Here is a 16070-nt window from a genome sequence, read left to right as displayed (position 1 = left end):
ATTGTTTGGCTTCCATCAATCAAATATGCAATGGTTGCAAAGCAATAGTCAGAAACAATGTTAAGGTGATTTGTTGTTGTTTTTGTGATTTATAAGCACAATGGTCCTATGTTGAATACTGTGAAAAAATGTGTATTCAACATATCGGTACAAGCTAAAGTATAACTGTGTGTTTCCAATTGTCTAATGAAAAGTACTATTTTGTATCAGTAAAAACCTACTTATGGTCTATCACCAATCGAGCCCTCTGATTAGTTGAGCTCCTAGAGCTGCGAGGGGTGTATTTAGTGATAGATCTCTAGTAGGGAAAAGTGCTTGTGTTAAGAACCAAAAATACATTATTTCACACCAATTACATCTTTTTATACTTTATTAGACCAATTACTAGCTTCTAGTACAATCAATACTGTTGAGGCTTAGAGTATTGATCTTTGTGACTTAGCCGACATAAGGACCATGTGACTGTAGCAAGTTGTCCCAAACACAGGTCAGGTGGTGTTGTTCCTCATATCTATTCAGGTGCAATCATGATTTGGATAGAGATGGAATGCAGTCTTGTGACCAAGACTCTACTTTGAGTCTAAAGCATATTGTTAATGAACATCAAAGAACATCTCCCCTCAAGTATTCTCGTAAGTCACCGTTTAAAAATGGATGTTTAACTGTGTAGGCGCAAGAATTTGTACTATCATTTTTTGTTAGTGTTGGTGTTTCATAGTTTCGTGTTAGGTGTTTATTTTCTCGTCTTCCATTAGTGTCCTTTGTCAATTACCAGTTTTGTACTTGTTATATTTATTTGCATATCATATATATATTGGTTGCACGTAATTTATTTGGTTAGTTGTCTACTTTGTGAAAATTACCGCTACATATCTAGCTCTGGGTTTCATGTTTTCGTCTTTGGGTTGGTCACATTCGTCTTTTACCGTATTCAACAATGTGTCAAGTTTGTTCTAGTAAAGTTTGAAATACGTGTGATTAGCGTTTGCGGCTATAAACTGAACAGCAAGTCAACACATATAAAATGTTTTTTAATCAAGTTTATTAGTAATGCATATAAAATAGTTGTTTTTTCTTAAATTTATCTTACAAAAGTTACACTGAAAAGATTGTCAAATTAGGGACAAATAATGTGAAATGGTTTCCAACACTAGCTACATTCATTCATGATCTTTGAAAACCAGATTAAGTAGAAAAAAAACTAAAAGTATACAATACTTTGCACTATATAGCACTATATAGTACTAATTAAACAATAAAAAGCTTAATATTATTAGCATAATTCTGCACTATTTAGTATTGGTGTTTGCACACTTTTAGTGTTTGTGCTCTAAACGGACAGAAATGTTCATGTAAAAACAGGAAAGTATATAACGAGTATAATGGCAATATAGCCTTGTTTAACTCCTTAAACAAGCAAAACTAGAACTGCAACAACAATTGGAACTTCAGAAACTGCTTCATCTTCAATGACTTTTTAGGGGCATATTTAGAAGTCATTCCTCCATGCTGTAGACTATTCAGAGTAGGGAATGCATTTAGAAGTTCTGTTGCTGTTGAAGTTGTTGTGTTACTGCTACCAGGTCTTGCTGATGTAGAGTTGGCTGTAGTGCTTCCCGACCCACTCTCTGTGGGTTTAAGCCTTTGTTCGATTGTATCTAACTCTTTACTGTTGTAATTGTTGAGTTAAGATCAGGCTTGTCTTGCAATGTTGCTCAAAACTTGACGAAAATCATAACTGCTGCCTGCCATCTTTGCCATGGTGGTAAGTTAGACCATGAAGTTCATGGTTGAGTGAGAACTGGGCACCAGAACAAGTGCACATATTGCATCATACCATATGGAATGAAAAAATTTAGCATATATATTTTTGAGTCATTCTGAACTGATTTATGAATTGAAGATAAATATAATTTTTGCCCAATTATTTGAGAAACCACAAATAACTGAAGTTAAAGGAATGTTAATCATGAAAGTTTTGAAGGAATAGTTGGAGACATCTTTTTGGGGAAAATAAGAATAAACTTTTGGAATTGACAATCAATATTTTTGTTCTGAATACTGTCCATAACAGTGCCCATATGTGAGTTCTGCTAGGAACATCAGAGTCCTCTTTGATCAACAAATGACTCTTGTCGAACACGTCATCTTAGGAATACAGCCAAAATAAGAGACAGTAGTTTGTGTAGTGTGATCGTCCGGGTGAGTGTAGTTCTGAAAAGAACTGTTATTGGTGACTGACGTTTCGACTATCTGTGCGATAGTCATCTTCAGAGTCAAGTAAGGAATAGTTGTCAGTCGATGATGTTATAAAGTCTGGTCTGTTGAACGTGATTGGTCTGTTTAGCCGTGATGTGATTGGCTGGAAGACTCGTGTAGAGTTTGTTAACAGTCATTGGTCGGTTTCGATCCGTCTGTTGTTTGTCGGTCTGTTTGTCGGTGTGTTCACGTCGTTAATGAGTCGTTTGTAAGGTGCTGGTAATTGTTGACATCTGTTGAGAGGCGTCTGTTCTAAGTTAGTGAACCAGCTTTCCAGAGTCAGTCGTTGAAAGTAGTTTGTACTGTAGGTTAAGCATTTAGCAGAGTCCCAGTCGATTCTGTGATTAGTTTGTCGGTGATGTTCAGAAATGTGATTGTTTACATCGCCATTTCTAGTAGATCGTTTGTGTTCAGTTAGTCGCGTGTTAAGGTTTCTACCAGTCTCACCAATGTAGGAGGCCTGGCAGTCGGAGCATTCAATCTTATAAATCGCTCCCTGTCTGTTGTTGGGTTCGTCTTTGTCTTTAACATTGGTCAGCAAATGTCGTAAAGTAGACTTTATAACATCATCGACTGACAACTATTCCTTACTTGACTCTGAAGATGACTATCGCACAGATAGTCAAAACGTCAGTCACCAATAACAGTTCTTTTCAGAACTACACTCACCCGGACGATCACACTACACAAACTACTGATACTCCTGGGTTCAAACCATTTACTTTAATAAGAGACAGTGTCACAAAAAGACACTGAAATCTTAGTTCATGCTTTAATTTCCCCTAAATTAGATGGTAGTAATTCATTACTCTATGGCCTTCCTAAATCTCTGGTTGATTGTTTACAAGCTGTCCAAAACTGTTCTGCACACCTTGTAACTTGTTCCAGGAAACATGGTCATATCACACCAATCCTCACAGTTACACTGGCTTCCTGTGTACAGCTGCATCAAATACAAGATACTTCTGTTAAACTTTAAAGCTGTATCACAGAAATATTGCAACAACAAACCATCAAGAAGCATAAGATCTTCCTCTAAGAGGCTCCAGGCAATACCATCGGCCAAATTGAAGAAGCATGGCTGTAAGTAAGTAAGTAAAAGCTTTATTAATGTGTCAATGTATTTAGCTTTCACAAGTAATTAGAGACACAAAAAGAAATAAATAAATATGATAATATAATTTTTTTTACAAATAAGAAATGATGAAAGATGAAATATAATTCATATGAATAACATGTATAAATTGTGCAATAAAAGCTAGATATATAAAAGGTGGTCTCTAACGGTTGCACAGGTTACAGCAGCTATTGTTATTGTTTAAGAATGATGCTAGGTCTTTTTTTCCTAATATTCTTTTTAAAGGATTCAATATTCAAGGAGCCTTTCTGCAGATCATTCTCATTTGCAGCACCCACCATTTGAACTCACTGCCAGTGATCGTAATCTTGATGATATTTAAAAATTTAAAACTTCTATAGACTTTCTTATTCAAACAACATTTTGATTTAAGTTCTGTGAGACATATTGCAATTAAGAATTTCAACTTATAATCTTTACTTTTAATTCTAATCTTAATTTTCAGATACAAATTTTTAACTTGTTCTTTTACTGAAGTAATTTTTTAATCGAAAATTTTCAATCTTGAATACTCAGTTTTAGAGTGCCATGAGCATACAGATATGGTGCTATAGAAATCCTTACTATTATTGTTGTAAGTGGCCTGTGTGTGCTGTTTTCTCTAACCTTGTTTAAGTTCTTTGTTGCCTCTTGCAAAAGGTCTGTGGTGAGCATTTGGGCATATTCTGTCATTCTTTCTTCGTGAACTTCTCATGTTGCATTTGTGGTCCTAGTGTTGGTTTTTCCACTGTGCAGAATGTTCTTAACAAATGTGACTGAGGCTTGTTTTGATAACTCTGACATGTTATCATAAGATACAGTTGAGAAAGGTTGAACTGTCTTTCAGTAAGAACATTGTTAACTGGAAGACTGAAAATGTGCTTGGCATAGAACTCAAACAAGTTTGGAGTGGCTTCTTTGCTTATGAATGAGCCCTGTGACTCCTTTAGTTTCCAAAGGGTAGCCCATTTAATTAATCCAACTCTGTCCATAGACACCAATGTGAGAATGTTCTGTCCATGAACATGAAAGTTATTTTTCACTGACTTGTCTCATTGATTTTCAGATCTGACTGAAATTGCACGAAGCTTTAAAACCAAATGCTAGAAAGGACTTTGGTATCTCTGATCAGCTATCATGCCAAAAAACTTAGGAAAAGTTAACCTGTTTGTTCCATGATCTTTGACTACTTTCATTGCTTCTTGCAACATTGACCTTAACACTTGTTTGTGAAAATGGTTAATAAGTGCAGGGTCCTTCAACATTTCACTTAAAGTTTCATGGTGCTTCAGAACAGTTGCTGGCCATAGCCATGCTAGGTAACCACTGGAGCATTCAATGTCTGCATCACTAGCTTGGGATATATTCAGAGATGGGATTATAAACTTATCTGGGAGCCAACTGTTACCATAAATTTTGCATTAATTGTGAATACCATTTTGTCAATAACATTTTGTTTTGCCACAACAATGCCATTGTCAAGTTAATTTGTACTTTATTTTGTAATAGTTGTCACCAATGTTGCATTTCGCAGCTAGGCAATGTAGGCAATGTAGTTAACCACTACAATAATAAACAAAGGAAAGTGGAGGAAGGTACATGTAAACATTTCAAAATAAAGTCAGATGTGTAAATTAAGTGAGGCCAAGTATGCTGTGATAATTTAGCTTTTCAAGCTGTCACCAATCTACAGCATCATCAGGGAATGATTTACATGTCTGACTTTTTAACACTATGCCACTCAAGGATGCTTGACTTCGAAATCAACTTGAGTTTTTGTTACTCTCACACGAAACAAGTTAAGTTTGAAAATATGTTAGCTAGAAAGTTTTAGAACCCTTCAACTTACACTAATTGTGAGCTTTCACAGAGCAAAACTGTCAATATATGTTTAGATGTTTTTGGATTTGTTGTCGTTCTTAGTTTTGGAGATTTGGAGTGAGTAATTAGGTCTTAAGACGTATTTTGAACCATGCCCTGCTGGGTATTTTACTTATTTTTGCTCTCTGTTTGTATATGCAAGAAATTCTTGGATAAATAAGTAACAATCGTACAAAATTCCAGTTCTCAGAAAAAAATGTCTGCAATTGCATATTAAGAGTTTGTCAAAAATTGCATCAATCCTATGAAAATCCCACAAAACTTGCACAGCAAATAAAATTATAGTAAATAGTGTCCCACCACTCAGTTTGCAACTGTCAGAAGAAAATTTATACCTGAGTGATTGCATTACTTTCAAATCCTTTTTATCACTACCAACAACCAAAATCTAACTGACAGACATAACATGATGACAATTTCCATTATTATCTCGTGGACTCCCTCTTTTAACTACAATTTGTTGATGTGTTGTGCAATGGCACCTCTCTCTGTAGATTTGCAAGTTAAAAGACTAGTGTTTTCAAACTTCCAGCCAAAAATTTTCACATTTATTGGTCATGTTAAAACAGAAAAGGTAATTGTAAAAGTATAGTTCATGTACAGTCTTCAAAGCTGGAAGCACCATTACTATTAGCTGACATTTGCAGTTGCCTGCTGGGTTATCCAGGTTTATCATAAACAAATTCTTGCCTGCTATTAATGACTGATTCCAATCTTTCTGCTGAAGGACAAAAGTAGACAGCATTTTCCATTCTGTGGAAGGCAAATATTTCATTATGAGAGCTGACATGGTGAGGCCACTGCCAAGAAGGTAGGCCATGCAGTTCTGAAAGGCAAGGTATTCCATGGCAGGGCTGCTTCCAGCAACATTTCTCTAAAAGAAGAAATACACACATATACTTCTTTTATTCTAGAAACAATATATGCTTTGGTCTTGTAAACTAGTAGTGGATGCTTGTGATTAATGTTCAATTTCAAAATGTACAGAAGGAAAGGGATTTTGTCCAGTCTGTAAGTGTTATTTAAGGGTCTGGAAAGCTTTTTCAGATGAGGAAGCTTGACAATGTAACAAATCCCTTTCATCCATGGTAAATAAAGGGATACTTAAAAGAAACTTGCTTGAACTAGAGAAAAACAAACAATCATGGGAATAGTACAAGAAAATATGGTGTAAGCACTATGTTTTGCACCATGTTGCATACTGTCATGTCTCCCATATCCTGCTATTGCCATATATATCCTCTCACTTTTTTTCAACACTTCCAGCATTTTTTCTTGGCATATCTTCCAGTATAGGTATGTAGTAGGAAAGAGCTTCCCCTAACCAAAACATTGAAAGTTTATCACCTAAAACATTGATTTTGTAATTTTATAACACTTATGGGCTGTGCAAGGTAGTGTCTAAATACACAATACTCCCCTTCTCCATATTGCTAGCTACAATTGAGGAAAGAGGAGGCAGACCATTAGCAATGCAGCTAGCCAACCCAACAAACATTAACATATTTTAAAATTATACAAATGGAAATATTGGATGACAGGAAACAATCCAATATATACAAATAGAAAGCTTACCCTTTGATATCTGAAGTAACCTCTAAGGGAAATGCATTACAAACCCATGAGTTTGAAGGGGCACTTTGAATGCAGAGTTTCTGTAACCCTTGCGAAATGGCTTTTGGAATTCCTAGGAATTCCTAGGAAAATTCTAGGAATTCCTAGGAATTCCTAGGAATAAAGGTGTGAATTTTCACGGTAAATTCGGACTGGGAATTCCTAGGAATTCCCAACCATAACAACTCTGGTTCTAAAAACCTAGAAATTCCTAGAAATTCCCAGAAATTCCCAGAAATTCCAAGTTTATAGCCAACAGGACTTGGAATTCCTAGGAATTCCAACTCAGAGAACCAAGGACTTTCCCTGAAAAGCTGTAAATCTAAGAAATTCCTAGGAATTTCTGGGAATTTCTGGGAATTTCTGGGAATTTTTAGGAATGTTTAAGAATTACTGGGAATTTTAAGCAAAAATTTGAGGCTAATGATATAAAATAAATACTTAAAATTAAAAAAACCCAGCTAAAATTCAAGTATTCAATGAAATTTATTTAGAAGCTTAATTAAGGCTTACATGTAAAATATTTTTGATTAACATCAATGTGTGGTAATATTAGGATGGAATTTGATTTATTTTTCTTTTCTTGAAAGCTTCATACAGATTAATCCTCAATTACAGCTATTCATATAAAATAGTTCTAATCAATCATTAAATTTGGTTTGACACAAATTGTAAATAAAATCTGTTGATTCTTTTCCATAAAATACATTATCTTAAGTTATATTTATATAGTTATATTCTTGGGAGTGAAGGGGCTAATTACAGACAAATAAAATTGATTTTTTGATTAAAATCTTGTTGTAACTGTAACAATAAATTAGAATGAAGTTATCCTAAACTGCAAACTTAGCTGCTGTTTGTACTGTTTGTATTTTTTTTCCTGGGCTCACAATGGGTTGGCCTTGAATGAGGTTGTCAACAAGAACCTTGACCATTTTGTATCTGGATTCCTTGACATCTGAATTTGAAAAAAAAAAATATTATTAAAATATGTATGTTTAAAGCTTAGACCAGGCTTTTAAGATGGCTATGAGGAAAAGGGCATTCATTGGATTCTCAAATTGAGAAATCTCTGTTATGGAGTTAGTACATCTCTCATGGATTTTACTAAAAAAGGGCTGAATACATTATTTTGTTTTTACCAAGGAGGGCTTCTTTATGTACTAAGGTTTGTTATGAATCTTGAATGTTCCCAAACGTGACTAGAGGAATCTTGAAACCTTAGTGATAGGTTTATTTCATTGTAAAGCATAAGCTTAAGAAACTGCGGCATGCAAGTGACCGATTCGATTCTCAGAATTATTCTAGTTTCAGTTGCGCCGAGCGTTATGTAAGCTTAATTCAACCTGCTACATCTACTCTTTTATAAGATTTTGATCACAACGAATATCGCAATTTTTACTCACCACAAACTTTCAAAATCGTAGCTTTACAGATGGCCACTCGACCCTTGTTTGTACCGGTCCATATGTCAACTGTTGTCCCTTCTTTTAACTCCACGGCGCCAACGACTTTCTTCTCTTTTACAACACTCACGCTATTCTCGTTTTCCCATTGAACCACAATAAAAGCTATCTTTAGAAATGTTATATTAAGCAAAACAGTTGAGAAAAGCGATCAACCGATGAAAAGTACATTCAAAGATGAGCGCCAAATGGAGTCTTCTTTGTTTCCGATCACGGGCATGATCACGTGGATCTTTTAGGACTTGTCATTGGCTAGCAAAGTGAATCCGCTGGCTTGCCGATTGCAGTGTTAAGAGAAGCGTCTAACTTTATTCTGACTTCTCCGACCGGTTTTCTGCTTCTAGAAGATGGATAGCTTGGTGATATAAATAAAGATGTGAGCTCACTCTATGTAGAAATAATCGACAAGAATCGATCGTATTACAAATGCACGATTTGTGGCCGAAAGTTGTCGAGGAAACAAAGACTCGAAACTCACTTGAGTTGTGTTAATGGCAAAGGTGAGAAATAACACAAGCCAATCACAGTTTTGAATGCGACTACAAATCGTCTTTCACCCTCATATTTATAAAAGAAGGATACCACATTCGGAAGTGTTAGAGATACATAGATGATCCCAGTGTACCAGTACCTAAATCTACAAAGCTTGACCGTAGCAAGCGTTCAGCAACACGTTCCAACACCGCCATCTCGATTCCTCAGTCAGTCGTTTCCACTGAACTTAAAGCAGTATTGACAACAGAGTAGAGTGCGTCTTACAAAGGAGAAACATTTGTACAAGAGACAGGAGTAGCTATATGCGATTACAGAGGTGCGTTGGAACTCTGGTCCACAAATAGTTATGCACTGCCCGGAGTATAAAACAATTTTGTTGATAGCTGACAGACAGAGAAGAACAACTAGTAAACTTAAGAGCTGTTATTATTGAAGTATGACTAGCACTTTTCATTTTTATATAAAGAAGGACTTGTAATTTGCACCAAAAATAAAAAGATGTAATATTTTTTTGGGAGATCCAGTGATTGGGACATTTAAGAAATTAAGTTATGAAAGGAAACTTGGTTGGTACTTCTCACTACTAACAAGTCTTGTTGACAAATATTTTCAGATCAGAGTTTCAAATAAAGTAAATTGAAGACGTCATATAAAAGGTGTTTTTCCTCAAAGGGTACATTGACTACCTCTGTCTTGTCTGCATGCCAAATGTTTGCAAAGTGTGTGGATGATCCACAAGTATTGGAACTCTTACAAAAATGTTTTGTAAGAATAAAAACAGCAAAACAAATACAGCAATTAGTCATGAAAAAAGAGCAAAAAACTGAAAAAAAGCAGCAACAACAATCATGAAAAAAGAAAGATTAATAAGGTGTTGAATTTGTTTGTCTAAGGCATGAAATTTCTACTAAAAGTATTGTCAACAAAAAGTCTCTGACAGCGTTTGACACAACTGAGCTTGACTATTCCAAGGTTTTCTAACAAAGGCAACCAGTAATGTAGGTTAGGGAAGTAAGATAATAATGTAATTATTGTTAATTATTGTGGAAGTTAGCAATTTCCATTTAACATAACTGACAGCTGGTTCATGAGAAAATTCATATTAATGTAAAGATTTACTAAAACTTAGTTTGAGTAATAAATTTCATGATCTTTAAGTTATAAACATGTACATGTATGTATATCTCTTGGTAAGTTTTGTATAGAATACCTTTTATTGAGCCAAAGTTTTAAGCCTCTGAAATTACTCTTTTTCTTAAAACCTTCACATTCAAGGTATTGAGAATTTCTTAGAATTTATGTGGACCTCAGGGTATTAAAATTGCCTCAAATTCAATTCCCAGAAATTCCCAAGAGTGCCACACTTCTTAAATTATAGGTAGTTTGTAAAACTGAGAATTCCTAGGAGTTCCTAGGGATTCCAAGTCCTCACAAAACTGGAGTCTTCCTTTCCCAGAAATTCCCAGTAATTCCCAGCTTTTTAAATCAGAGTTAATTTGCATAGTTGGGAATTTTTGAGAATTCCTAGGAATTCCTAGGAATTCCCAGAAATTCCCAGAAAACTGGGAATTCAGTTTGCAAGGGTGACATTTGCATAATTGGGAATTTTTGGAAATTCCTAGGAATTCCTAGGAATTCCCAGAAAACTGGGAATTCAGTTCACAAGGGAATGCAAAACACAGCAAGAAATTCCTTGCAGGCATTTTTGTCCCTTCCATTTCAGGCTGACCTTTCTAGATGTGCTCCTTTTTAGGACAAGTAGTGCTTTTGCAAGTTGGTTTTAACTTCAACCATTGTCCCTTTTGAGCATGTCTCCACTAGTGGATTATCTGTTTGGCAAACAGGACAAATGGAAAACAGCAGTAGCAGGTGAGACAGAAACACAATAAACTTGGAGAGTTTTTGGAGAATGTCATCCATTGGAAGCCTAAAGACAATAAACCAGAAGCAAAACCTAAGTTTTAGAGTTTAAATCATCATGCTATAAACCATAGCCACATACCAAGACATTTTTTCATCTCCCTTTGATTCTGTGTCAGTTTCTGTCTCTGTTTCCGTTTTGCCTTTGCCTTCCTCAACCTTTTCCTCCTTTTCTTCCTTGTTTTTCTCCGAACTACCTTCTCACAGCTGTGATGGTAACTTTTGATGCTCTTAAAGAAATAAAACAATAAAAATAAGCATAAGAGGGTTCAATGGATAGCTTTTTAATCATTTGCTCTTACACAAACCTTTCTTAGTGTTGCTGAGAGATTCATTCTTGTCCTGCAATTGTACCTTCCAGTCAATCACTTTATTTTCTAAGATCCTGTTTTTATTGTATGACTTGCAACCAATGCAATCTTCAATCTGCATTGAGGCATTGCAGAATTCTGTTAGAGGAATCTTGTAGTCAGGGGACTTCATTTCAACCACCCTGTCAACAGTTACTTCAAGGTGTTTCAATGGTTCATTATCAGCAGTATCACTACTTGTTGCAGCCTTGACATTTTTTAGGATCTATAGAATAAATAATGAAAATTGAACTTCATATCTTTAGTACAGAAATGCCCAGAGAAATATGTACCTGTCAACAATCTCTTGTTGACATTGCACTGATGCTTGAGGAGGTACTGCTAGTACAGTTGCCAAGAAGTGCACATTGGATCAATGGAACATCAGCGATACCGATGTCATCCACAATAAGCCATGGCACAAAAGATAGCTTAGCTTCCCTAAGAACAGGGAATCTCATTGGGAAATCCTCTGGCTTGAAATGTATTAAACATATGTGTCAGTTCAAAGTCGGCGTCCACTTAGTACACTTCACACTCATAAACTGAATCCACCTCATTCGCCTTTTCCTTACCTCTGGCCTTTGATTGCCTTTAAATGGAATCTTGTGGGGATAAATATTCTTCTTCAAGGCTTGGTATTCAAACAACCCTAAACTACACATCAAAACAGAATTTCTTGGCTTGAAAGATCATAAACAATAGATTCCACTCTCACTTTGCTTCTTTGATAAACTTGGACCTACTACCTTGATTTCAGCAATATTGGGGTACCAATACTCTTCTACAGAGCCAAAGAGATACAGGAAGCCCAAATTCACTTCAATTCTGGACTTTTGTCACCTCGTGAAATAACAAAGATGCATCAGAATCACTCACAAATCTTACCAGACACCTACATGCTTCTAAATTTAAAATTGTTTTAAAAAGGTAAGTACTGGTTTTATAAGTCTTCAAACTATGATGGTATGTTGACCTGCAGGGACTGCAAATATCATACCCCATGTCTTTGTAGGAGTTCATTCGTACAAAATTAACATCTCAACCACATATACACCAGAAGTCTTTCAAACATAACAATCCAGAGATAAGTGTCATTAAGCTCAGCCACTCGTTTTTCTGATGTCTACATTTAGCTTTGTTTAGTTAGTGCTATCAAACAGTGTATCTGGCAATTATAGTCTGGTTACCAAGCTACTAGCTCAGGAAACCTCATGATGTGAAATATACATACATAACATTGTTTTTTTAGCACAAGAGGAACCAACAGTTTCATGTAATATCAAAGTTGCTGTGCTTCTTGGGTCAATGACCTTCAAGGCAAAGCTTACTTATTAAACATGCCTTAACTTAGTGGTGAAAGTGAGTGTGTGACATGTGAAGAGACTGGTATTTCCCAAGGTAAAGGCCACACATGATGCTATCCACATAGACCTCCAAAGGAAGGGCCCCCAAATGCACCACACAGACACTGTTAGAGAACTCAGCTCAAGCAACTCAGAGAAAAAAAGGTGAAAATTCAACATTGTCGCGAATGCCCTAGGGCCAAACTTCACGATATCACAGTATAAACTTGGTTTTAGGTGATTTAATTCACGGTTTTCAGGTACAGTACTCCCTCACTCTCTCCAGGCAACTCAACTACATCATACAATACAATGTAAAAACTAACGATCTGTCAACAATGGTGTCCTGTATCTAAGTTACTCGATCAAGCTGTCAATCAATACGAGATACTTGGCACTTGACCATCTTTGCTTTCTGACTGTCATTGACATGTAATCTAAATATCCTATCATCACATGTTTTAAAGGTTCTCGCTCGAAATAATTATCTTGAAATGTTTGTATTAGTCACGCAATCTCCAACACACTCCCCCTGTTTGTCTCTGACGGAGAGAAACACTAAACCTAAGTGGTACTAACAACCAACTCACGTAAATCAATTACAGTCAATCAAGTGTTCATAATCACAGTTTAGTGTTCCTTGAAATCCTGTCTAGTCCATTTCAGTAGCAATTTCCTGGATCCTCAGGTTTGCTGCCACTGCAGCATCTCGTCGTGGTCTGAATGTGGGTGCGCCTGGGTTAAGTTGCACTGAATTCTCTATAGCAGCTCTGTCGCACGTCAACTCTTATGGGTAGAGCTGTCGGATTGCTCTCCCTAGGGTGGCTTTCCCGGTTCGCAGCTTGGGGACTCGCACAATTCCATCTCTTCCAGCAATCAGGTCCTCTATGATGCCGAGCTTCCACTTGTTTCGGTTACGGTCATCATCTTTGATAATTACCACATCCCCCTCGCACAAGGGAGTGGCATGCCCCTCGTGTTTCAAGTTGTGCTGTTCTCGGAGGGCAAAAAGATATTCACGGCTTCATCACTTCCACAGTGTGTCTTTGCAGGTTTTCAGGTACTTGGCTCTTTTGTGTAGGTCAACATCCTCCTCTCTCCACAGTTCTTGCTCAAGCAGGCGGTTGGATTTCTGAAATAAGAAGCTTGCAGGGGTGAGTAGCGGGAGCTGTACATCATCTTCAACATAGGACAAGGGGCGTTGATTAAGTTGGGTCTCCACCTTGAGCACCACTTCACACAACTCTGTCCAACTTAGCATTTCTTGCCCGATAGTTTTGTAGAAGGCACGTTTGAAGACTCCCACAAGCCGTTCAAACTGTCCACCCCACCAAGGTGCATGAGTAAGGTTGAACCTCCGGGTGATCCGCTTCTCTGCCAGGTAAGCTTGCAGCTGTTCGTCCGTCTGAATTTCTTTAAGCCAGTGTGCTGCTCCGATAAAGGTTTGTCCATTGTCTGAGAATATAGTGGAAGGGCGTCCTTGGTGAGCAATCAAGCGCTTTAAGCTTCCTAGGAAGGTTGCAGTTTCCTGGTTTGGCCAAACTTCCAGATGTAAGGCTCTTGTCAGGCTGCAAGCGAACAGTACCAGGTAGGCTTTTCCTTCCATGCGCGGAGACTTCCTGTACTTAATAGGACCTGTAAAGTCAACACCAACCACTTTAAAGACGCCCGAGTGCTCCATTCTCTCCAGTGGTAGCAGCCCAGGAGGTGGGGCTGCAACAGCAATAGCCTGAAAGCGCTTACAACCATAGCACTGTTTGATGAGTTTCTTGAGCAGGCGCCTTAGACGTGGAATCCAATGCTGTTATCTAACTTTGGCCATGGTGAGGCTCACTCCCAGAGTGGCCAGATGTGCTAGTTGCACCAACTTCTCTGCAAAGACTGTAGAGTCTGGGACGTAAATCGGATATATGCCTTGCAATCGTCCTCAACACTCTAGCACTCCATCTTGATTCTTCTGTAAGTTGAGCCTGTGTCTAGATATGCCCAGAACATTGTCCCCCGGATTTTCAGTGGTACTATGGCAGGTAGGGACTTTTCCTCAACGGATGGGGTGTATCTGCTTAGAGTGGCATTGGGATCCTACGTCTTGTTCCCCTTAGGCTTATCACACAAGCTGGTGTGGTGTTTGCTCTTGCACCTATAGCATCCCCTGCTACAACATTCTTTCGCAGTGTGCCCTGAGCAGGCGCAATTGTAACATAGCTGTTTTGCTATAAAGAATTCCCTCCGTTTCGTGATTTTGTTGTATGTTGGGCACGAATCTCCCCAGCGGTTTTGGTTGCAGAACAGGCAGTGGGGGTCCTTCTGGTTAAAGTAATGGCGTTCTTTCTCTTTGTATCTGTTCGATCCTTATAATTGTCTTCGGCCTTGTTGCGCTTGAGCCATTTTTGGATAGAATCAATCAACTTTTCCATGTTCCAATCTTCCCACCCCTCGTCTGTCCTCGCCAGATCGGGTTTCACTTGGGGGAGCTTGTTTAAGGTTGACAGAACGAAACCTTTGAGCATCTCTCCCTCCCCCAAAGTTTGTAATGCGTCAAAATTCTTGGTCAACTTCTCATAAAATTCGCACACCCTTTCGTAATTTGATCCTCTGGTCACTGGCAAGTTAATTATCTGTTCCATGTGTGTAGCGACAACAGTTTTACTCTGTCCAAACTCAGTCTTCAACCTGTCCCATGCAGTTTTGTACCCCAGTGCACCCGGCTTTAAATTAGCTAATCTACTTCTCACCTTAGGGGCCACCAGCTCCAAAAGATATCCATATTTCTCTTCATCGGATAATGGTTTGTCGTGTATTTCTGATGTAAACATGTTCTGAAACCTGATCCAGTCAACTGGAGTGCCATTGAAAGGGGTTATCTTGAGCTCTGGCAGCTTCGCACTGGCGGCTTTCGCGGCTTTTTTCATTCTGATTTTCTTTTCCGCCATTTCCAATTCTGCTCTCATCTTTTCTTCCCAAAGTTCCTTACTGACAATTCCCGGGTTTAATAACGAAAATGAAACGAAAAATTACAAAATAACTGGCCTCACGATCCTTGTGTTGTTTGCGTTGTTTGTCCTCAAAAACCTCCTTCTTTCACAATACCCTTCTGTTTCCTATTACAATTTCACTTGTCAATCATATGAATACTAAATGTGATATCCGGTTGTAACGCTAGACAGTCACGCTAGTTCTGGTCAGCTTAGCATACTTGGCTGTAATAAGGTCAGGACCTGTGCCACAGCCAGTTCTTATACTTTTGATCTGCTGTTCTACTTCCTTAAGGGAGACTGGACATAGTGAGAAGAAGTAGTTACCATAATCTGACAAAAAAGTGATATATTTTTTCAGACATTCTGATGAGGATGGATTGGTTCCAGTATCCTTTACATGGTCTTCTTAAAGTGGAAGTTCAACTCGTCAGGATCAGCAGCAATAGGCTTAGGGTCAGAATTAAGAATACAATGTACCATGCGCCAAAGCTCCACCTTTAATTTTTTCGACAAAGTACCTTTTGATGGAATGTACATTTTGATGTGTGATCTTTGTTCTGAGTAAATTTCGTATGCCTCTAAAAAACTTTTTCCTCTGATTTAGATTGATTGGCTTGATATCGAAGGTCATTCCCCTGCATTTG

The 16070-nt window shown here is 37.6% G+C and overlaps 2 protein-coding genes and 2 long non-coding RNA genes across 4 annotated transcripts; 1 reads left to right on the top strand and 3 right to left on the bottom strand.

The window, feature by feature from the left end:
- Positions 1-1025: 1025 nt before the first annotated feature.
- Positions 1026-8678, bottom strand: LOC113665612 (uncharacterized). The gene is made up of 5 exons (XR_016187306.1): positions 8278-8678; positions 6505-7829; positions 5948-6131; positions 3131-3202; positions 1026-1801 (listed from the first exon to the last, which is right to left on the bottom strand). It is a non-coding gene; the product is annotated as an uncharacterized LOC113665612 (long non-coding RNA).
- Positions 8679-8698: 20 nt separating this feature from the next.
- LOC149045070 (uncharacterized) lies at positions 8699-9341 on the top strand. Its single transcript, XR_016187310.1, has 2 exons — positions 8699-8837; positions 9040-9341. It is a non-coding gene; the product is annotated as an uncharacterized LOC149045070 (long non-coding RNA).
- Positions 9342-12675: 3334 nt separating this feature from the next.
- Positions 12676-15399, bottom strand: LOC113665616 (uncharacterized). Its single transcript, XM_027181333.2, has one exon. The coding sequence runs from the start codon at positions 15397-15399 to the stop codon at positions 14662-14664; it is 738 nt and encodes a 245-aa protein (XP_027037134.2). The 3' UTR covers positions 12676-14661.
- Positions 13476-14129, bottom strand: LOC113665615 (uncharacterized). Its single transcript, XM_027181332.2, has one exon. It carries the CDS (start codon positions 14127-14129, stop codon positions 13476-13478), a length of 654 nt encoding a protein of 217 aa, XP_027037133.2.
- Positions 15400-16070: the final 671 nt, after the last annotated feature.

The sequence above is a fragment of the Pocillopora damicornis genome, chromosome 5 (genome assembly GCF_964200805.1).
Source record: "Pocillopora damicornis chromosome 5, jaPocDami1.2, whole genome shotgun sequence".
Classification (NCBI taxonomy): domain Eukaryota; kingdom Metazoa; phylum Cnidaria; class Anthozoa; order Scleractinia; family Pocilloporidae; genus Pocillopora; species Pocillopora damicornis.
The sequence above is the reverse complement of the archived record's forward strand: the minus strand, read 5'-3'. Positions and strand labels throughout refer to the sequence as shown.

Coding starts and splice junctions, on each gene's coding strand:
- LOC113665615 (XM_027181332.2), bottom strand. CDS start 14,129: ATGGAGCACTCGGGCGTCTTTAAAGTGGTTGGTGTTGACTTTACAGGT.
- LOC113665616 (XM_027181333.2), bottom strand. CDS start 15,399: ATGAGAGCAGAATTGGAAATGGCGGAAAAGAAAATCAGAATGAAAAAA.